The 24,373-nt window shown below is 47.6% G+C and overlaps 1 protein-coding gene across 1 annotated transcript in view; it reads left to right on the forward strand.

The window, feature by feature from the left end:
- ALK (ALK receptor tyrosine kinase) overlaps positions 1-24,373 on the forward strand; it is a 1,017,868-nt gene that overhangs the window by 475,164 nt on the left and 518,331 nt on the right. The window contains exon 4 of the mRNA XM_056568555.1: positions 6,339-6,534. Coding sequence (XP_056424530.1) covers positions 6,339-6,534 — 196 coding nt within the window. The remainder of the gene's footprint in view (positions 1-6,338; positions 6,535-24,373) is intronic.

The raw sequence follows: 24,373 nt of genomic DNA on the forward strand, positions 1-24,373 counted from the left end.
AATATAATGACACTTGGGGTATTGGATGATAACACTTGGGGGATAATGACACTGACACTTGGGGTGCAGGATAATGACACGCTGATACTTGGGGTCTATAGACAATATGCTATTGGTATTTAAAGCCAGTTAGAATCTTTTCAGCATTGAAGCCTCTTCAGAAGCTTGGACATAATTGAAAAATATAATGTGGTTTTTTGCACCATTATCTCTCTGCTCCAGTTGCACAGATATCGCTGCTACTAATCTAAGACTTGTTCCTATTGATATTCTGCCCACATGAATGGGCAGACGAAGCAGGAGTGGAGGAAATTGACTGCGCTGTAGTTTTAGCACCACATTTGATGTGAAAATTCAGTTTCCCTGGTTCAAAGCCAATGCCAGCTGTACAAAATTATGTTTATAGACAACAGAAATGGCTCATTCAGTACAAAGCGAACAGCACAGAGACTCGCTTCCTGCTTGCAGAATTTAGACTTTTGTCTTTACTGGTTTTGGGTAGATTGAGATGCATTGAATTCCTGTTTTTTAGTAGATACTGCAAAAGCTTGTGTGATGTATCTCCATCTGGTCGGAGTAAGGTGTATTGTAATGATTTGGATATATATTATTCAATTTTTGGGGACTTGTCTGGGTCTGAACAGAATATTGGGCTTAGTTTAAATTCATTTTGGGGTTTAAATTCATTTTGGGGTCTACTCCACACAGTATATTAGAGATATACGGTAACAAAGTATATTTCTGTGGATATTACTAGGAATGTCTACTTTTTTACAAATGTCAGACTTTTTATTTTTTGGATAAGTTTTCTGTGCATAAGACTCATGACTCAAATCTAAGAAATGCTCCAAATACATAATTTAGACCTTTACTTATTCCCAAATTTGGTTTTAACATAAAGCTACATATTCAAGAGGCAAACAGGACTGAATTGGTGCTTCCTTAAGCAATAGCTCAGTATTATTTACATATCCTGACTTTAGGTTTTAGGCTGACATCAAATTTTACTTTGGTTTCCTTCCAAATAAATCCTGGTTTGCATTGAAACAATAGTCCTGAAGTCTTATCAATTACTTCACATTCCAACTAGTTTGGCTCCATTCACTAAGTCCTAGACTGAAAATCCAAAAATGTATTCCAGCTTACAATTTTTTTAACCGCACTACTGAACTCTCGCTCTAAAGACAAGTCGCTGATTACATGCATTTGAATAGAACTGATGCTTGGGGGAAACTATCTGGTCCTTCCAGGCATTTCTGTAAACTCTGATATCAAAAGAATAGTGACTGTTGCCAAAATTTAGGTTTCACCTCAGGCACAAGTTGGTTATTACAGTCAGGGAAAGAGTCAAGCAAAAGAGGAGGATTAGAGGGAGATGAATACTCCCGTTTGTGCTCACGTAGACGTCTATCTAAACGGACACCCGACTTGGTCAAGGGTGTCAGAAGAGGGGTAAGTCAGCAGCATGTTTTTTAAGGTGTTGAATAATCCTAGTCTAAACTGACAAACCAAAGCTGGGGTGTTCCACCGAGAAGCCACACACCACTTTCTAAAGTCCACACAATACTCCTCAACGGGTCTACGACCCTGTTTTAAAGTATGCAGCTGAGATTCAGCATATGCAGCACAGTCTGGTTCAGCATGCAAGAACATACCCATTCCTGGGGACCCTCTTGCAGAAGAGACATAATAATTCCAACTCTCTGGGCCTCAGTGCCAGAAGAGTAAGGTCTCAGACAAAAGTATAACTTGCAACTTTCACAGAAGGAGACTAACTTGCAGCTCCACGGGAAACTGTATGCCACCAAAACACAGGAAATACTTCAGGACACATCTACTTTGTTTCCACTCCAGTAATTATTTGTGGACCTGAGGAAGGCGCGTGCCAGTGCCGAAACACGTTGTCCGAAATCTTTTATTCCAATAAACTGTCCTGTGCATCTGTGGCGTCCAGAGTTCCTTCCTTGCTAGCAGTAGCGCTCTACAGATTCCCCATTTTTTGTCTGTTCAGCCTGGATTCTAGCTAATAAACTCTGGAATAACTGCTCCCGATCTTGCGGTCTCTGAGTCAAGGTCTGAACTGAAGCTGACTGAGACAGAGACGACTTCCAATGCTGAAATCTTTCAGCTAAATCCTGAATCAGCTGAGTCAAAGCCTGCATTTGCTCTACCAAAGCAGACATAGCTTACATAGCAGGAGCACGGCACATGCAGGTATGTGGGCCTGTGAAAATGTCATGTATGGACAGGGAAGAGTGAAGCCCTAAAGTCACATGCTCCCACTTGCCCTCCCTACTTGTGTACCGACTCTAGGCGACGGGTCTACAACCTGAATAAGTGGGAGTCAAACTTCAACGAAATAAACTATAAAACAGACAGAGGTCGGGACACTGTAAGGAAACACACACTAACAGAAATAATAACTAAACATACATACACAATAGGTCACAGTCCACAAGCCGAGTCAGTACCAAGAGATTACAGAAAAGCAGAATCGCAGAAACAGGAGAGGAGTCAGAGAACGGAGCCAATGCGTCAAATGTGCCTAAGATACAGTACAAACACTAGCTAGGAGTATGAGCTCTTTCGCAGGTGACACCTGGATGAATACTGAGGGTTTAAATAGGGAGTTAAGCAGGTGAACCAGAATAACGAAAGTCCTCAGTGCAGATTAACCCTTCGGGTTCTTACACCCATTGAAGACAATAGGAGACTGCTGCACCAGAATTCTGTAGTGTGATAGCCTTAAAGAGGTACTCCGCTGCTAGACATGTTATCCCCTATCCAAAGGATAGTGTGCAACATGTCTGATCACAGAGGTCTGGCCACTGGGGACCCCACGATCTCTGCCACGGCACCACAGGCGTGGAGGCTGTGTTCGCCAGTCATCCGGCACTGCATGGAGTTCGCTCTGTGCACCGGATGACTGGCAAACACAGCCTCCACGCCCCCTACATTCATGTCTATGGGAGGAGGCATAACGGTTGTGTACTAGCCGTCACTCCCCCTACCAAAGACATGAGCGGCGTGGGCTTGGCATGACGTCACGATCACGGAAGCCCCAGGCTTCCATGACCGTAAAGCCGCAGCGCCAGCCTGGAGATTGCAGGGGGTCCCCGTGGCCAGGGGGTGGGGAGAAGCAATGTTGTCCCGGCTCAACCAGTGATATAATAGTTCTAAAGAGTTGCCAGGATCTGAGTATTTGGTCATTGGGGAAACTCCTGGTATATACAAAAAAAAGGAAAAAAGGTTGTTCAGCTCACTACTTGCTGAGGGCATCAGTAGATGGATGTGCGGTTGTCATGCGGTTTTCATGCGGTTTTTTGCACGTGACGTTTGAAGCACGGACAGCACGGGCCGTATCCCGGAAGATGCAGATCAAAGGGAGTGAAGGAGAAGGGTCCAGCTCACAAAAAAATAGGTAAAATTTAGCTTTTACTTCACATGGTTAAAAACATGGAACAAAAAGAAAAAAACAAAAACCCCATGGGTATGCTAAAATGAATGCCGACGCGTTTCAAACTTGCTAGGAGTTCTTAGTCATGGCAAGTCATACAGGTAAAAGAAAGGTTTCTATACTAGTGTACCTGACCTCACACCCCCTACCAAAGACATGAATGGCGGGGGCTTGGCATGACGTCACGATCACGGAAGCCCCAAGCTTCCATAACCGTAAAGCCGCAGTGCCAGCCTGGAGATTGCAGGGGTCCCCGTGGCCAGGGGGTGGGGAGAAGCAATGTTGTCCCGGCTCAGCCAGTGATATAATAGTTCTAAAGAATGGCCAGGACCTGAGTATTTGGACATTGGGGCAACTCCTGGTGGCTGCTGTCCAGCCCTCCAACCCTGAATGATGTTTGTCTCCTTATACAAAAATAGTCACTCAGGGCTGGTGGGGTTGACAAAGGCGACCGGGAATCTCCCCAATGCCAACTTTGTTAAACTAAACAATAGTGTTCCAGGTCCCTGCTCTGCACCTGCTTTATTCTGCCCACAGTTCGGCCGCCATAAAACAGGTGACAGTTTCCTTTAAGCAAAAAGATATTGAAGTCAAGAGATTCTTCCGATCACATCCGTCCTGCCCCTCTTATAAATCTCCAGGTATATTTTCACAGGACACGGTCCACATGCTCATACCACTAGAATCCTGCATTTTCGGCTAGGATTAGCAGCTCACTTACAACGTAATTTGCAGTAAGATAGTTATATTATCCACCTGACTGAGCAGGCTTTAAATACGGGGAAGATTTGTGAGCCCAATCTCTTCACATTCGACACGGAGGCCTTAGAATATATGGCCGGCATTACACTCCCTGTAGACTGAGCAGTCAGCACAGAGGGGTCGTATCCACCGGCCATAAATTATGTCTGATGAGAATCACCACTTAACTCGTAGACTCATCTTTGGACACCTTGTTGCAGTTTATTCATAAAGGACATTCTCATCCACAGCTATATTCATAATTCTGCTGCAGTCCCAGTTATTAATACGAGGCTCATTGTCGCCTTTTAAAAAGTCTTCTCTTTTACTCTAAGTACTTTAATCTGAAATGCAATGCAGCATCAGAGGATATCATCGGAGCTATTAAGAATATGTCTCTCAGCTTGTTAACAGTTTCCAGCAGAATTGTGAATGCTGCTCTTGAGTATTATTTTCCCGTACGTACCTTGATTTTATTACATCAATAGTCTGAGGTAGTTCGGTTGTCTTGATACATAAGGATCCTATGGATACTGTCATTGTATGGCTGCAATACACAACCAAACTACCTGAGAGAAGTTCATTGCGGCAATCAAACCCTATAAAATATGGACGCCCATCCAGTACTGGTTATTGAAGGGTCTCTGCAAACTTGGGACAAAAACTCGAAATAAAAATGTATGGTCTGGATGACCTCTCCAATTTAAAACACAAAACTTTGAGGTGACCCTAACAAACGTACAATAAGTATTCATGCTTTTGCTTGTATTTATGTTTTATAAGGTAGCAATGTAGATATAAATGGTTAAAATTGGTTAAATATGGATTTAAATGGGGTAGCCATCCTGTTAGAACTGATGGCCTATGCTCAGGATAGACCGTCAATGTTAGGCTGTTGGGGGGCCAACTGCAAGGAAACCCCCACCGATCAGTGGTTTGAATGTCATGCCTACGTGGCCATTTTGTTGCAGCAGTGCAAGTTTACTTGAATATAACAGACCTGCAGTACCTTGCACTGCATATTCTAATAGTAGGGTGATGGAGGGACGAACTTTGGTAAGGCTACTTTCACACTACCGTTCTACCGTCACATGGCCATGGGGGACGCCGGGGAGAGTAGCGGAAGAAAAGATACTGCTTGTGCCGTCTTTTTCTCCCACTACAACTGCTAAAAATTAGCTGATTATAATGGGGTCCATCAGGACCTGCTTTTGCCCATTGCTCCCCGTCAAGATACTGTCGTCAAACTCCCCCCTCCCCCCCCCCCCCGCCAAAAAAAGAGAGAGTTTGACGGTCGTTCTTGATGGGGCGCAACGGCAGTGTGAAAGTAGTCTAAACCATCAATTAAAAAAAAAAATGTTTAGGATTTAATGAGTGATGGTATAACCCCATAATAGGTTATGAGTTGCTGATCGCTGGGGTGCTGACACCTTGCAACCCCACTGATCAGCTGTTTGGCGCCCCATACTATGTAGAAAACAGGGACAGAAGCCCTGCGCCATTTATTGTATAGTGGTAGTGCTGGGAAACTGCAACTCAGCTCTTATTCACTTCAAGGGGAGTTGAGCTGCAGTTACCCAGCGCCACAACTATACAATATACGGTGCAGGACTTTCGGACTCATACACTGCATAATGTGGGGCACTGAACAGCTGATCAGCGGGGGGTGCCTGTGAATAGGCCATGAATCATAAGATTCCAGAAAACCTCTTTGACATGCTAGATAGCCCTTAGTATTTCAGCCTTCCATTAATGGTATGCAGAAAGATTACCAAATCTATGTCTCCAACTGAAGGCACTGGGGTGTTCCCCGGTATGGTCATATACTTCTTCCATGGGTTCTCATGTTGTAAACATATACTGCAGAGAATACATTTATACCAACATATATCAGTCCTATGGATAGGTTTGACCTGTAAACCTAACATGATGGGAATAGAACCAAACATCTTGGTGATGGACAGGATGACCCTGTGTGTAGTCTTCTCCATAACAGTTTGGACATCTGTTCCCTAGGTGACTCCCACTTCTACCCATCCCTCATCCCAGCCCTGGAATCATTATATGTAAAAAATAATAATAATCTCATCAGAAAGAAATGATTTTTGGATAACCCATCTCTCCTCATCTCTGATTCTAGGGAACTTCCTGTTCTTCCCATCACCGGGCGGTCAGAGTCCTACAGTGGTCACCCCATGGCTGAGGAGCAACAGTCCGAGCTGCAGGGTGGAAATGGCTGTTTTCTTGCAGAGAACTGGGAAATATTTTCTACGGCTTCATCCGGACAACGTGGTGATTTACTCCATGGATGCGCCGAGGATACCAGAGAAAAGTCGGTGAGTTACTTTATTACAAAGCTGGTGGCGTTATCTCCTAACATACAGATGTGCCCTTCCCAACACGTGTGATGACCAGCTTTAAAAGACACCAATTTGCCGTACTCTGTCGGGAGTTGTTTATATGACATGTGTCTATATGTTGCCTCTGGTGGCTGTAATGGGAATTGCAGCTTGTCAAATGTTAGTTTTTTTTTCTGGAATGTTTTGTATTGTGAGAAACTGGAGCAAGCAAAGTTGCTTAAAGGTAAGAGTGGACACATCTGTACTGACTCCAATGGTCTGTGGAACAGCTGTTTCTCCATATATTGTTTGAGAAAAATTAAATGGAGGGGTATGGGGCATCAGGGGAACATCCTTTCTATAAATGTCTATATTGGAGTGGGAAGGAACTCTCCTTGGTGGAGGAGTAGTTCTGTCCCAAGTACCACCACCCCTTAGCTTTCTCAGTGGTGGCATAGCATTGTTCTGGGACAGATACTACATTGACTTCTAATTCAATTTTTCAATCTTTCTTATAGAGTAATCGTCAGCAAATTTTCATAAAATATTTCATAACATTTTCATAAAAATTTTGGTAAATTTTTCTAAAATGTTGGCAGATTTTTAAATACAAGTTTGTGCATGGTTGGATAATTTGGGCTGGATCACGACTGCTCCCAAAGGTAGTAGCTAAGCTTCCTCCACCAGTACAGTTCATTGCACTAGAACCTATAAAGTGGCTAGTTGAGCGCTCCACTTGGTTTCCAGCACCCAATGCAGCGTCCTAGTCCTGGAGGGACCCATAGACGTTCCCTGCACTTTTTCTACAGCAGGAACATTGTTCCCATTAACAGAAGTCCCTGTTTCCATTAGAAGACTAGCTCTTTAGTGGAAATCTTGAGTGAGTTCCAACACATTTCCCAGGACATTTCCCTCTGACCCAATTCACATGTCCAACCAGTCCCCCACCCCATCTATGTTCCCTCATCCATTATCAGATATTGAGAAATGTGTTGCCAAAAATTTGTATATACCCAGTTCTCTGGTGGACCGTCTGCCTCACCCAATGAGCCACCAATAAGGTGAGAGAAAGGATCCAGCTGAAGAAGGTCTCAAATTTTTCCTAAAAAAGGACACATTTTGTTTGTTTAAATTTCTCCTTACCAACATGGCATCCAATAGGTCCAGTTGGTGTCCATGGCTATAAATGGCGACTTCAATGGTCAATCCGGCATCCAAAAAGGATCACTCATTGGCATCAGAGTGCAATTACCACGTATGAACCCAGGCATGGACCTTTCTCAAAAGTCTTCGAAAGAAACCCCTGAGTGGGTCGATGCATTCTGACTAAGCTCTTGTAAAAATTTGGGTGTTTGTGATTTTTTTTTTTGTCTACCAACCTTGTATAAATAAAACCTTAAGAGGACGAGCATAATTCTGTTTGGTCTCCATTGTGGTGAGGGTTGGTATTTTGCAACAAGTTGCTTTCCAGCCAGGAGTAAAAAATACATAAACACTGCCCCTAGTGGACAGAATGTGGTTCTGCAAGCATGTCTGTATGGGATTAAATATTCATCTACTGCAGTGTTCTTTCAACATATTGTTATTAAGCTTCTATAAAACTACTACTCCCAGCATGCCCTGACAGCCTTCGGCTGTCAGAGCATGCTGGGAGTTGTAGTTTTATAGAAACACAGTAACCACAGCTTGGGGGAACATTGCAGTAGATGAATATTTCATGTTTCTCAATTAGTTTTATAATGTGGAAAATGCCCGACTGTAATGTCCGTGATGATCATAGTGAAGGATGTTACGGCCATAATTGTCCAATCGATTTACGCCATGTTTATCATTTGTTACGGAATATCTTGCTTAATTATTTCGCCATTTTAAGATCATCCTGAGCGGCTCAATAACAACCAGCAGAATCCACAATACAGTAAGAAAACATAGGCAAGAGAGTGCAGTATAGTGAGTACAGCTCTGGAGTATAATACAGGATATAACTCAGGATCAGTACAGGATAAGTAATGTAATGTATGTACACAGTGACCCCACCAGCAGAATAGTGAGTACAGCTCTGGAGTATAATACAGGATATAACTCAGGATCAGTACAGGATAAGTAATGTAATGTATGTACACAGTGACCTCACCAGCAGAATAGTGAGTACAGCTCTGGAGTATAATACAGGATATAAATCGAGATTTTCCTAGCTTGTGACGGAAAATATTAGTTATATGAAGACAGGAGGCGAGTATCTTGCATTAATCTTTCTTTATTAATGCCCATAGCAGAAAAATTAGAACTTTCAGTTTTACTGTATTCAAAGAAAAAACTTTTCTCAACTACAACTCCCAGCAGCCCCTCTGAGGACTCTGTAGCCAATCATAGCCCAGGAGGCTCCTATAAAGGGGGCTGCTGAACCATAACTCCTCCTCTTTCTTGACTCGACGTCATAGCCGACACTGTATAGTCGATACCAACTCATTCTCGACTCCATCTCTGCATGACGGACACGAAGAACCAAACGCCACTGCACGACCAGCTTCGGGACAGACATCTTCTGGAGAACCGAACAGTAGAAAAACGTCCCAACGGGGACCAGGAACAACTCAGCCGCTGACACCTAGACACCGGCGATCTTCAATATCCTGAAACCAGAAAAGAAAAGAACACCATAACAGGGTTGGGTCGGGAGGGAAGATACTCGCCTCCTGTCTTCATATAACTAATATTTTCCGTCACAAGCTAGGAAAATCTCGATTTATATATCAGACAGGAGGCTCATATCTTGCAAGTTCAAAGCTACAGCAAGAAACATATCACAGACATGACATAATATAGAGCAGAGTTAACCCACGGTAGATAGGACCGACATGGATACATGAGACTCCGGTCTGAAATAAAAACGTCTAAAAGTCGTCTCCGACGCCCAATCCGCAGCTAAGAGCAGGTCTGAAAGAGAGCCCCCAGAAGCAACAACTTTAGTGGCCATCGCTCCCCTGGAGGAATGCGCACCGAAAAGAGAGATATCTATCCCCGCCATCTCCATGGCGGACCGAACCCACCGGGCCAAAGTAGCCGATGACACCGGTAGGTGGGGTCGGACATAGGAAATGAGGAGCTGAGAGGAATCTTCTGACCGTAATCCCGCCGTCTGCGTTTCGTATGCTTGGAGGCATCGAACTACGCAGAGACGAGGATGCTCGGGGAAAAAAGGATAAAAGACCGAGTGAATTCCGGTCTTAGTCCTACGAACGACCGAAAACCGAACGCCTTCCGGCAAAAATTGACGCCTGGAGACATCCAACGCTTTCACGTCCGAAATCCGTTTTATGGAAACCAGACATAAAAGGACGGTCAGCTTGAAGGATAGAAGCCGTAACGAAAGGTCATCATTATCCGCCCAAGTGGAAAATAATTGCAGGAGCTTGGAAACATCCCAAGTGGCCTGGTACTTGGGACGCGGGGGTCGTTTAAATTTAATGCCCCTCAAGAGGCGGCACACTAGAGGATGCTTGCCAACAGGCAGGGTGTCTACAGGACAATGGTAGGCTGATATAGCCGACCGATAGACATTAATGGAACTAAAAGATTTCCCTGCTTCAAAGGAATCCGCTAAGTAGTTGACCACTACGGGCACAGAGGCATGAATCGGATCAATCTGTCGTTGATCGCACCAACGGACCCAGAGTCTCCAGGCCGATCGATATGCCGATCGAGTCCCGGGGGCCCAGGCCAGGGCAAGGAGATCCCTAGCTGATTTTGAAAGGTCGTTATCTGACTCTGAGACCCCGAAACCAACCACGCGAGGAGAGGCAGGTTGCCCTCCAACACCAGAGGGTGGAGACCCTTGGTCGGATTGGTGAGAAGGTGAGGGAAATGAGGAAGCAACCGGGGATAGTCGATCGCCATCCCAAGAAGGAGGGGAAACCACGGTTGCGTCGGCCACCAGGGAGTTATCAACGCAATCGTCGCCCCCTGGTTCGCCACGTGAAGGAGAACCCTGGGAATCATTGGGAACGGCGGAAACGCATAATGCGTTCCCTCCGGCCAGCGTTGACGAAACGCATCTATTGCGCAGGCCTCCGGATCCGGCCTCCAACTGTAGAAGCGGGGCAACTGATGGTTGAGGCGGGAGGCGAATAGGTCCAAGCGAAATGGACCCCAGAGTCGTTGCAACGCCAAGAAAATTGGCCGATCCAATTTCCAATCGCTGGCATCGATCAGGTAGCGGGAGTTCCAATCCGCCACCGAGTTGGAAACCCCCGGAATATATTCCGCCACTGGAATTATGTTGCGGAGAAGGCAGAAGTGCCAAAAGTCCTTTGCGATATCCGCCAGGACTTGTGACCTCGAGCCTCCCAAGCGGTTGACATATTGGACCGCTGTCACATTGTCCATGCGCAATAACACACAGCAATTGCATGCGTGTGGTAAGAAACTTCTGATGGCGAAAAAGGCCGCCAGGAGTTCCAGCGCATTGATGTGCAAAAGAGACTCTTCTGCGGACCATGTCCCTCCTGTGGAGGACGCCCCGCACCGAGCACCCCAGCCCTGCCGGCTTGCATCCGACTCTATGATGAAGTCCGGGCTGGAATTGAATATGGTCTTGCCGTTCCACTCGACGGCATGTCGAAGCCACCACTGTAATTCCTCCGAGACCTCCGGACAGAGGGGTACCTCGTCCGCATATCTGAGACCTTGTCGAAGGTGCATAGCTTTTAATCTCTGGAGGGCCCGATAGTGGAGTGGGGCCGGAAAGATAGCTTGGATGGACGCCGATAGGAGGCCTACCAAGCGAGCCAGGGTGCGTAGTGAAACACGACTTTTGCGAAGCACAGCCCTGATTTCTTTGCGAATGAGGGCTAGTTTGGACGTGGGAAGCCGGAGGACCGCCCGATTGGTATCTACCAGAAAGCCCAGGAACTCCATTTCCTGGGCCGGGGCGAGAACCGACTTCTCGTGATTGATCAGGAATCCCAAGGCCTGTAACAGAGAAACTGTCCACTCCATATGGGTAATGGCCGGATCTCTGGAGCGAGCCATGATAAGCAGATCGTCCAGATAAATAATCATCCGTACCCCTCTGCTCCGTAGAGATGCCACCACGGGTTTCATCAGTTTGGTGAAGCACCATGGGGCGGAGGATAGGCCGAAGGGGAGGCAAGAGAATTGCCACATGCGACCTTTCCAAAGGAAGCGGAGGAACCGTTGAGACGAGGGGTGGATGGGCACGGTAAGGTAGGCGTCCTTCAAGTCCACCTTTATCAGCCAATCTCCCGGCCACAAGAGGTCCCGAAGGAAGTGGATCCCTTCCATTTTGAAGTGGCGGTACACCACATGTTGGTTCAAATTTCGGAGGTTTATCACTGGGCGGAAACCGCCCCCCTTCTTCTTGACTAAGAAGAGGTTGCTGACAAACCCCGGGGAAGATGGAAAAACTTCCACTATGGCTTTTTTGGTCAATAACTCTTGTATCTCGTTGTCTATGAGAGCAACGTTGAGAGCTGAAAATTTTATGGGGTGTGGAATTATGTCCAACTCCGGAGGGGAGTAGAACTCTATCCGGTAGCCTGTTACCGTATCCAATATCCATGCGTCTGACGTAATCGCAGACCAACCGTGGATAAAATACATCAGTCTGCCTCCTACCGGGATATGGGACTGGGAAAGGAGGGGTGTACTTACCAGTCGACGGACGGGATCGGGGGTAGCCTCTGGCACCGCGTCCTCTCCATGGCCTTCCTCTAGGAGGAAAGAACGGTGTGGGTTGCGCCATTGGAAGCGGGTAGGAGGGAGGAGCCTGAGCGTAGTGAGCTGGAGCTCTGGGTGGTGGCCTATAGTAATTTGATCGGCCGGCAGATCGGCCCCTATTTCTGCCAGCCCTGGCAAAAACCTTGGATGAGGTCCCTGACTTTTTCAAGGACGATTGGGCTTTGTCCAAGGAAGTAAATAACCCCACAAACTTGTTAATATCTTTTATGAGGGTGTCCCCGAAAAGCATGCCCTCGGCTGAGGGACCCGGTTCAGATTCCGCTAGATGGGATAGCTGGGGGTCTAATCTCATGAGGATGGACCTACGCCGCTCGGTCGCACAGGTGGTATTGGCGGCTCCGAGCATACAAATGGCCCTTTGGGCCCAACCTCTAAGCTGATTGAGATCTACTGGTTGGCTGGATGCAGCAGACTGTTCTGACAGGTCTAAGATCTTAGTCAAAGGTCCCAGAAGGTCTAGTATACGGTCTTGTATGGATTTGAAGGAGCGTTCAATGCCCTTTTTTGGGAATTTCCCATTTTTTGTCAGATACTTCATGAGTATCGGGTCAACCTCCGGGGTAACAACTACTTTCCTCGGTATGGAGGGTCTAGGGCATTCTGCCCTCAATTTATTTCTATTTGCCCTCTCTAGTGGTCTTCGGGTCCAATGTTCTACAAAGTTGGACACTTGTGGGAGAGGGGCCCAATCTCCGGAGCGAGGGTGTGAGATCGCCTCCGGGTCAAAGAATGGCTCCCCGAGGGAGTCCAAAATAGGGTCACCCTGGGTGTCAGGGTTAACGTTATTGGGTAACGTCACTGTCCCACCTTCCTCATCATTATAAGCAGACTCTGCGGAGGACTCAGAGCTAGCGGACGAATCTTCGTCAGTGGAGTCCACATATGAATCAGGCTTGGCCCGCCTAGCGGATCTGTGCCTCTTATTAGTTGTCTCCTCGAGGCCCGAGGGTCGTAGAGAGTCTGGAGGTAGTGTGGGTTGGCAGGCCCTTGTGGGGGCTGCCTGGAGCATGGATTGAACTTCCCCTGCCGGGGAGTCGTAAGCAGGCATCAAATGCTTGCGTTTGTGGGAGGATTTTCCTCTTTTAATTGTCGGATCAATGGCAAAGGCTGGCGGCCCTGAAAGGGGTGGTACCGTTTGTTGAGAACCGGATGGCAACGCAGCGGACGCCAAAGCCGCCTGAACTGATTTACTGATCAGTTCTTGGATTTGTACCGCATTCATGAATTGAGTAGCCTCGCCTGCGGATGGTAAGGCGTTTGAATTGGCTTCCTCAGACATATTTGATTATGGCAGTAATCAGTAGATGTACTGTCAATATTTTTTTTAAAATCAAGCACTGTACTAATGCACCCCCAGCACTGCTTGCTGTATACCGGTATGCCCTAGTTCTAACAGGGAGATCGTCTTAGGGATGCTACCAGGGGGCCGTTAACTAGCACCAAAGTAGGGTAAAAACCTGCTGAAAATCCGTGGCAAGTTCAGGCTCCTTTCCTCCACACCGTACGCGCTGGACTGAGCGATGTTGTGGGAGTTACCGAGGAGGCTGAAAGCCAAGGAGCGTAGTCTCGCGAGACTACGGCTCCCCTGAGTTGTGATAGGCTGAAACGCTGCGCTTCTTGTTTTGGGCCGCCCCTTAGTGCGCGTCAGACGCGCGCGAAGGCCAGGAGCGGCGGGAAAAAAGCGAGGAAGAAGGAGGGCTAAGATGGCGCCCGGTAACGAAAGGGAACGGGAAAAGAGCGCTGATGTGAGTAGAGCAGGGGAAGAAAACGCTGTCGCAACAAGTGCCGCGTTATCTGTTATTGAAAAAAAAAGGACTATAACGATAGAAGATAAATAAAAAACAAAAATACAATAAAATAAAATAAAATAGTAATACAGACGGACCTCTGATAGCCCATAAGCGGGTGCGGAGGTACCGCAACGCTAGGGACAGCAGAGGTCGACACTATTCACTAATCTCTAATAGAGACTATTAACTGTCACGATGCCGGCTGGCAGGTAGTGGACCCTCTGTGCCAGAGAGGGATGGCGTGGACCGTGCTAGTGGACCGGTTCTAAGCCACTACTGGTTTTCACCAGAGCCCGCCGCAAAGCGGGATGGTCTTGCTGCGGCGGTAGTGACCAGGTCGTATCCACTAGCAACGGCTCACCTCTCTGGCTGCTGAAGATAGGCGCGGTACAAGGGAGTAGGCAGAAGCAAGGTCGGACGTAGCAGAAGGTCGGGGCAGGCAGCAAGGATCGTAGTCAGGGGCAACGGCAGAAGGTCTGGAAACACTGGCAAGGAACACACAAGGAACGCTTTCACTGGCACTAAGGCAACAAGATCCGGCAAGGGAGTGCAAGGGAAGTGAGGTAATATAGGGAAGTGCACAGGTGATAATCCTAATTGGAACCACTGCGCCAATCAGCGGCGCAGTGGCCCTTTAAATCGCAGAGACCCGGCGCGCGCGCGCCCTAGGGAGCGGGGCCGCGCGCGCCGGGACAGAACAGACGGGGAGCGAGTCAGGTAGGGGAGCCGGGGTGCGCATCGCGAGCGGGCGCTACCCGCATCGCGAATCGCATCCCGGCTGGCAGCAGGATCGCAGCGCCCCGGGTCAGAGGACGTGACCGGAGCGCTGCAGCGGAGGGGGAGAAGCGAGCGCTCCGGGGAGGAGCGGGAACCCGGAGCGCTCGGCGTAACAGTACCCCCCCCCTTGGGTCTCCCCCTCTTCTTGGAGCCTGAGAACCTGAGGAGCAGACTTTTGTCAAGGATGTTGTCCTCAGGTTCCCAGGATCTCTCTTCAGGACCACAACCCTCCCAGTCTACTAAAAAAAAATTTTTTCCTCTGACCTTTTTGGCAGCCAAAATCTCCTTGACCGAGAAGACGTCCGAGGAGCCGGAAACAGGAGTGGGAGGAACAGATTTGGGAGAAAAACGGTTGAGGATGAGTGGTTTGAGAAGAGAGACGTGAAAGGCATTAGGGATACGAAGAGAAGGAGGAAGAAGAAGTTTATAAGAGACAGGATTAATTTGACACAAAATTTTGAAAGGACCAAGATAGCGTGGTCCCAACTTGTAGCTAGGGACACGGAAGCGGACATATTTAGCGGAGAGCCATACCTTGTCTCCAGGGGAAAAAACGGGGGAAGCTCTTCTTTTCTTATCCGCGAATCTCTTCATGCGTGAAGAAGCCTGTAAGAGAGAATTTTGGGTCTCTCTCCATATAATGGAAAGGTCACGAGAAATTTCATCCACAGCGGGCAGACCAGAGGGCAAGGGGGTAGGGAGGGGGGGAAGAGGGTGACGGCCGTACACCACGAAAAATGGGGATTTGGAGGAAGATTCAGAGACCCTGAAGTTATACGAGAATTCGGCCCATGGAAGGAGATCTGCCCAGTCATCCTGGCGGGAGGAAACAAAATGTCGCAAATAATCACCCAGGATCTGGTTAATTCTTTCTACTTGTCCATTGGACTGGGGATGATATGCAGAGGAAAAATTTAATTTAATCTTGAGTTGTTTACAGAGAGCTCTCCAGAATTTAGACACGAATTGGACCCCTCTATCCGAGACAATCTGCGTAGGCAACCCGTGAAGACGAAAAATGTGTACAAAAAATTGTTTAGCCAACTGAGGCGCAGAAGGAAGACCAGGAAGAGGGATGAAATGTGCCATCTTGGAGAATCGATCAACGACCACCCAAATAACGGTGTTGCCACGGGAAGGGGGTAAATCAGTAATAAAATCCATACCAATCAGAGACCAAGGCTGTTCGGGGACAGGCAGAGGATGAAGAAGACCAGCGGGCTTCTGGCGGGGAGTCTTATCCCGGGCACAGATAGTGCAGGCTCGCACAAAGTCCCCAACATCCGTCTCCAGAGTCGGCCACCAATAGAAGCGGGAGATGAGTTGCACAGATTTCTTGATGCCCGCATGACCTGCGAGATGGGAGGAGTGACCCCATTTGAGGATTCCGAGGCGTTGGCGTGGAGAAACAAAGGTCTTTCCTGGAGGAGTCTGCCTGATGGAGGCAGGAGAAGTGGAGATCAGGCAGTCAGGTGGAATGATGTGTTGCGGAGGGAGATCAACTTCTGAGGCATCCGAGGAACGAGAGAGAGCATCGGCCCTAATGTTCTTATCGGCAGGACGAAAGTGAATCTCAAAATTAAATCGGGCAAAGAACAGAGACCACCGGGCCTGGCGAGGATTCAGCCGTTGGGCCGACTGGAGGTAGGAGAGGTTCTTGTGGTCGGTGTAGATGATAACAGGAAATCTTGATCCCTCCAGCAGATGCCTCCATTCCTCAAGTGCTAATTTAATGGCTAGAAGCTCTCGATCCCCGATGGAGTAGTTCCTCTCCGCTGGAGAGAAGGTCCTAGAGAAAAAACCACAAGTGACAGCATGCCCGGAAGAATTTTTTTGTAGAAGAACAGCTCCAGCTCCTACTGAGGAGGCATCAACCTCCAATAGGAAGGGTTTGGAAGGGTCAGGTCTGGAGAGCACGGGAGCCGAAGAAAAGGCAGACTTGAGTCGTTTAAAGGAGTCTTCTGCTTGAGGAGGCCAGGACTTGGGATCAGCATTTTTTTTGGTTAAAGCCACGATAGGAGCCACAATGGTAGAAAAATGTGGAATAAATTGCCTGTAATAATTGGCGAACCCCAAAAAGCGTTGGATAGCACGGAGTCCGGAGGGGCGTGGCCAATTTAAGACGGCAGAGAGTTTGTCAGGATCCATCTGTAGTCCCTGGCCAGAGACCAAATATCCTAGAAAAGGAAGAGATTGGCATTCGAACAGACATTTCTCAATTTTGGCATAGAGTTGGTTGTCACGAAGTCTCTGAAGAACCATACGGACATGCTGGCGGTGTTCTTCTAGATTGGCAGAAAAAATTAGGATATCGTCCAGATATACCACAACACAGGAGTATAACAGATCACGAAAAATTTCATTGACAAAGTCTTGGAAGACGGCAGGAGCATTGCACAGTCCAAAGGGCATGACCAGATATTCAAAGTGTCCATCTCTGGTGTTAAATGCCGTTTTCCACTCGTCCCCCTCTCTGATGCGGATGAGGTTATAGGCGCCTCTTAAGTCCAATTTAGTGAAGATGTGGGCACCTTGGAGGCGATCAAAGAGTTCAGAGATGAGGGGTAAGGGGTAGCGGTTCTTAACCGTGATTTTATTAAGACCGCGGTAGTCAATGCAAGGACGTAGGGAGCCATCTTTTTTGGACACGAAGAAAAATCCGGCTCCGGCAGGAGAGGAAGATTTACGGATAAAGCCCTTTTTTAGATTCTCCTGGACGTATTCGGACATGGCAAGAGTCTCTGGGGCAGAGAGAGGATAAATTCTGCCCCGGGGTGGAGTAGTACCCGGGAGGAGGTCGATAGGGCAATCATAAGGCCTGTGAGGAGGTAGAGTCTCAGCTTGCTTTTTGCAGAAAACATCCGCGAAGTCCATATAGGCCTTAGGGAGACCGGTTACTGGAGGAACCACAGAGTTACGGCAAGGGTTACTGGGAACCGGTTTTAGACAGTTCTTGGAACAAGAGGACCCCCAACTCTTGATCTCCCCAGTGGACCAATCCAGGGTTGGGGAATGAAGTTGAAGCCAGGGTAGTCCAAGGAGAATCTCCGAGGTGCAATTGGGGAGGACCAAAAGTTCAATCCTCTCATGATGAGATCCGATGCTCATAAGAAGGGGCTCCGTACGGAAACGTATGGTACAGTCCAATCTTTCATTATTTACACAATTGATGTAGAGGGGTCTGGCGAGACTGGTCACTGGGATGTTGAACCTGTTGACGAGAGAGGCCAAAATAAAATTTCCTGCAGATCCAGAGTCCAAGAAGGCCACTGTAGAGAAGGAGGAGGCAGAGGCAGACATCCGCACAGGCACAGTAAGACGTGGAGAAGCAGAGTAGACATCAAGGACTGTCTCACCTTTGTGCGGAGTCAGCGTACGTCTTTCCAGGCGAGGAGGACGGATAGGACAATCCCTCAGGAAGTGTTCGGTACTAGCACAGTACAGGCAGAGGTTCTCCATACGGCGTCGTGTCCTCTCTTGAGGTGTCAGGCGAGACCGGTCGACCTGCATAGCCTCCACGGCGGGAGGCACAGGAACAGATTGCAGGGGACCAGAGGAGAGAGGAGCCGAGGAGACGAAACGCCTCGTGCGAACAGAGTCCATATCTTGGCGGAGTTCCTGACGCCTTTCAGAAAAACGCATGTCAATGCGAGTGGCTAGGTGAATAAGTTCATGTAGATTAGCAGGAATTTCTCGTGCGGCCAGAACATCTTTAATGTTGCTGGATAGGCCTTTTTTGAAGGTCGCGCAGAGGGCCTCATTATTCCAGGACAGTTCTGAAGCAAGTGTACGGAATTGTACGGCATACTCGCCAACGGAAGAATTACCCTGGACCAGGTTCAACAGGGCAGTCTCAGCAGAAGAGGCTCGGGCAGGTTCCTCAAAGACACTTCGGATTTCCGAGAAGAAGGAGTGTACAGAGGCAGTGACGGGGTCATTGCGGTCCCAGAGCGGTGTGGCCCAAGACAGGGCTTTTCCGGACAGAAGACTGACTACGAAAGCCACCTTAGACCTTTCAGTGGGAAACAGGTCCGACATCATCTCCAGATGCAGGGAACATTGGGAAAGAAAGCCACGGCAAAACTTAGAGTCCCCATCAAATTTATCCGGCAAGGATAAACGTATCCCAGGAGCGGCCACTCGCTGCGGAGGAGGTGCAGGAGCTGGCGGAGGAGATGACTGCTGAAGCTGTGGTAGCAACTGTTGTAGCATAACGGTCAGTTGAGACAGCTGTTGGCCTTGTTGCGCAATCTGTTGTGACTGCTGGGCGACCACCGTGGTGAGGTCAGCGACAACTGGCAGAGGAACTTCAGCGGGATCCATGGCCGGATCTACTGTCACGATGCCGGCTGGCAGGTAGTGGACCCTCTGTGCCAGAGAGGGATGGCGTGGACCGTGCTAGTGGACCGGTTCTAAGCCACTACTGGTTTTCACCAGAGCCCGCCGCAAAGCGGGATGGTCTTGCTGCGGCGGTAGTGACCAGGTCGTATCCACTAGCAACGGCTCACCTCTCTGGCTGCTGAAGATAGGCGCGGTACAAGGGAGTAGGCAGAAGCAAGGTCGGACGTAGCAGAAGGTCGGGGCAGGCAGCAAGGATCGTAGTCAGGGGCAACGGCAGAAGGTCTGGAAACACTGGCAAGGAACACACAAGGAACGCTTTCACTGGCACTAAGGCAACAAGATCCGGCAAGGGAGTGCAAGGGAAGTGAGGTAATATAGGGAAGTGCACAGGTGATAATCCTAATTGGAACCACTGCGCCAATCAGCGGCGCAGTGGCCCTTTAAATCGCAGAGACCCGGCGCGCGCGCGCCCTAGGGAGCGGGGCCGCGCGCGCCGGGACAGAACAGACGGGGAGCGAGTCAGGTAGGGGAGCCGGGGTGCGCATCGCGAGCGGGCGCTACCCGCATCGCGAATCGCATCCCGGCTGGCAGCAGGATCGCAGCGCCCCGGGTCAGAGGACGTGACCGGAGCGCTGCAGCGGAGGGGGAGAAGCGAGCGCTCCGGGGAGGAGCGGGAACCCGGAGCGCTCGGCGTAACATTAACAAACAAGGACAATATACAATCTATACTTATCTGGCTATGAGCAGAAAGAAAGAGGAGGAGTTATGGTTCAGCAGCCCCCTTTATAGGAGCCTCCTGGGCTATGATTGGCTACAGAGTCCTCAGAGGGGCTGCTGGGAGTTGTAGTTGAGAAAAGTTTTTTCTTTGAATACAGTAAAACTGAAAGTTCTAATTTTTCTGCTATGGGCATTAATAAAGAAAGATTAATGCAAGATATGAGCCTCCTGTCTGATATATAACTCAGGATCAGTACAGGATAAGTAATGTAATGTATGTACACAGTGACCTCACCAGCAGAATAGTGAGTACAGCTCTGGAGTATAATACAGGATATAACTCAGGATCAGTACAGGATAAGTAATGTAATGTATGTACACAGTGACCTCACCAGCAGAATAGTGAGTACAGCTCTGGAGTATAATACAGGATATAACTCAGGATCAGTACAGGATAAGTAATGTAATGTATGTACACAGTGACCTCACCAGCAGAATAGTGAGTACAGCTCTGGGGTATAATACAGGATATAACTCAGGATCAGTACAGGATAAGTAATGTAATGTATGTACACAGTGACCCCACCAGCAGAATAGTGAGTACAGCTCTGGAGTATAATACAGGATATAACTCAGGATCAGTGCAGGATAAGTAATGTAATGTATGTACACAATGACCTCACCAGCAGAATAGTGAGTACAGCTCTGGAGTATAATACAGGATATAACTCAGGATCAGTGCAGGATAAGTAATGTAATGTGTGTACACAGTGATCTCACCAGCAGAATAGTGAGTACAGCTCTGGGGTATAATACAGGATATAACTCAGGATCAGTACAGGATAAGTAATGTAATGTATGTACACAGTGACCTCACTAGCAGAATAGTGAGTACAGCTCTGGAGTATAATACAGGATATAACTTAGGATCAGTACAGGATAAGTAATGTAATGTATGTACACAGTGACCTCACGAGCAGAATAGTGAGTACAGCTCTGGAGTATAATACAGGATATAACTCAGGATCAGTACAGGATAAGTAATGTATGTACACAGTGACCTCACCAGCAGAATAGTGAGTACAGCTCTGGAGTATAATACAGGATATAACTCAGGATCAGTACAGGAAGTAATGTAATGTATGTACACAGTGACCTCACCAGCAGAATAGTGAGTACAGCTCTGGAGTATAAAACAGGATATAACTCAGGATCAGTACAGGATAAGTAATGTAATGTATGTACACAGTGACCTCACCAGCAGAATAGTGAGTACAGCTCTGGAGTATAATACAGGATATAACTCAGGATCAGTACAGGATAAGTAATGTAATGTATGTACACAGTGACCTCACCAGCAGAATAGTGAGTACAGCTCTGGGGTATAATACAGGATATAACTCAGGATCAGTACAGGATAAGTAATGTAATGTATGTACACAGTGACCTCACCAGCAGAATAGTGAGTACAGCTCTGGAGTATAATACAGGATATAACTCAGGATCAGTACAGGATAAGTAATGTAATGTATGTACACAGTGACCTCACCAGCAGAATAGTGAGTACAGCGACTGTTGTTAATTTAGACTAAGTACAAATGTGATGGTGCTTAAAATGGCAACAACAAAAAAAAAAAACTGTAAATAATCCTAAATTACAAAGGATGTGTAGGAAAGGCTCATTGATCAGTGAAGCTCTTCCTGTTGTTTATGACGTTATTGATGCTTCTATATCTTTACAATTTTCTGTCATTACGAAGCTAAAGATTACAGCAGCCGCCTGCATTCCCTCCGCCCACCAGGGATTGATCTCCGGCGGATGAGAACAAATAGGAGGACATTGTAGTGAATGAGGAACAGTATCCAAGAGTTTAGCATTCAGACTTGTACAATACATTAATTTGTTGCCATGACAGTAACGTATGGAGGATTAAAAAGGCATTGTCGTATATGTGTCACTTTAGAATCATATCGGAAATGGTTAAATCAGATTAAGACATATGTAAATCCTTAGCAATCATGTCCATTCTATTCATGTATATCAGAAAGAATACAAAATAACATAGAACTGGTTATTATGTAACATTTATAGCCAATATGTAATTCAACTGCATTCAATATTTATACCATTAGGTGGCGCCTATACTGCAATTGCTTCTGTACTATGTGCATGCTTTACACCATTGGTCTCTAAACTGTGGACCTCCAGCTGTTGCAAAACTACAACTTCCAGCATGCCCGGACAGCCGTTGGCTGTCCGGGCATGCTGGGAGTTGTAGTTTTGCAACAGCTGGAGCTCCACAGTTTGGAAACCAGTGTTCTACAACCTCTGCCAACCTAGTTTTCCTAATGGTGGATTTCGGAGGTCATGCTGGGAGTTGTAGTTTTCGAACATTTTACACCGACCTGCAGTTGTCAGGACAGGTTAAAAGTTGTGGTAGACAATTGTTTACTTGTCTTTATTGTTTCATTGTTTTATTCATTGATCTGTTCCACTCAACGGCACAGCATGTGGTCAGGCCGGGTATTGCATGTAGGCGTTTCACAACTATTATAAAGGGGTACTCCGCTGCTAGACATGGACCCCTTTGGATAGGGGATAACATGTTTGATCGAGGGGGTCCGACTGCTGGGGACCCTCGCAATCTCTGCCGTGGCACCTGCAGTCTTCCGCTGCACGGAGCAAACTCCGATGACTAGCCAACACAGTTGCCACGCCCCCTCCATTCATGTCTATGGGAGGAGGTGTGATGGCTGTGTACTAGCCGTCATGCCGCCTATTATAGACGTGAATGGAGGGGCCGTGGCATGACTTCATGGCTTCCATGACCATAATGCCACTGCCCAGCCAGCCCGGAGATCGCAGGGGGGTCGCCAGCGGCGGGACCCTCGCGATCAGACAAGTTATCCACTATCCTTTGGATAGGGGATACCATGTACAGGGGCGGAGTACCCCTTTAAGTGGATAATTGACTTACTAGGGCATATAGACATCATAGTGTGTCACTCTCTATGACCCAGAACCATTGGTCTTGGACACCAAGAGATGTCCGGAGATATTTCAATTAAAGGGGTACCCCAGGGAAGTTAAGAAAAATAAAAATGCCCAAAAGCCACCACAATACCTATTCTGTGTCCCCTGTAGTAATCCATGTGGTTCGGGCAGCTCCTTTGGCCCCTGATGTCTCCTAAATACTTTTTCCTTGTTTGCAGAACAGACTACAACTCCCAGAAGTCAGTGCAGCTCTGTGTAATGGCTGCCAGCCAATTGCTTTCACTACCTGTGTGCATGCTTACACTGCAGCTCACACACACACTGTACAGGTCTTTTCTTTCAGACTATCCTTCCCCCAGCAATAAATCATGCTATACTCTCAATGGCAGCAGTCAGTGATTAGATCTACAGCAGAAAAACAGCAGCATTGTGCTCAGCTGTGACTGAGAATCTTCACTGCTTTTCTCTCACGGCTCACAAGCTCCTCATTACAGGGAGGGGAGGGGAGGAGAGGTGTGGCTGTACAGCCAGAGCTCTAGGCCAGACAGAAATCATCATGTTGTGTTGTCTTGAAGGGAGGGGGCTAGGTCTCAGTGAGGGGACAAGGTGGATGTGAGAATGACGTTTTTCTCTCACTCCCTGCATGTAAGTGACAGCTGAAAGAGGGAAACTGCCTTATATAGCTAATGAATGATATTTAGACAAATATGGGTTTACTTCCCCAGAGAACCCCTTTAAACTTGGTACATATCTTTCCTATGTGTCGAATTAAAATACAGTAGAGTTTAGGGATGCCTTCGCAGCCCGAGAGTAATGCGGCATCTATTGGACTTCCAGTACATCCCCTGATCATTTTACTCTCGGGCTACAAAGATTGTCCAGGAGTTTTAAACATCCTGCTGCCAAACCAACATCATGGTAAAGTATGATTTAACCGTCCGGGAGGCAGGGGCTGAGAATAGGGAGAGGGTCAGGGATGGTTGGGGAGTGTAAATTTATTGTGGGCTGAGAGAACAGTGAGGAGGAGAGAACTGGTGGGTGGGGGCAGGCAGTGCAGCTAGGATGAGAAGCCTATTACTGCTGGGGGCTTCAGGAAACTGGGAAAGCTGGGGGGGCACGCAGTCTGCATGCTACCCAGCTTTCTCAGTCTCCTGGAGAGCTTCAATATTGACGCATTACAAGATAAATTTACTCTTCTGGAGACTGGGAAAGCTCCAGCAGTATTCAATGCAGGGCTCACAGTACACCCCCAGCTTTTCCAGTCTCCTGAGATGATTATCTGTCTGGTGAAGCAACCATATAATAAATGGCTCTGAGGCAATGAGATAATTTACCTGGAATGAAAAATTCACCAAAAAAAGAGTCTAGGATTTGACAGAAGCAGCGCCCCTTATGTCCATGGACAGTGTCTGGTATTGTATTGAGTTGAGCTGCATTACCAGGCACAGCCTGTTAA

This window comes from Hyla sarda, chromosome 3 (genome assembly GCF_029499605.1).
Source record: "Hyla sarda isolate aHylSar1 chromosome 3, aHylSar1.hap1, whole genome shotgun sequence".
NCBI classification, from domain to species: Eukaryota; Metazoa; Chordata; class Amphibia; order Anura; family Hylidae; genus Hyla; species Hyla sarda.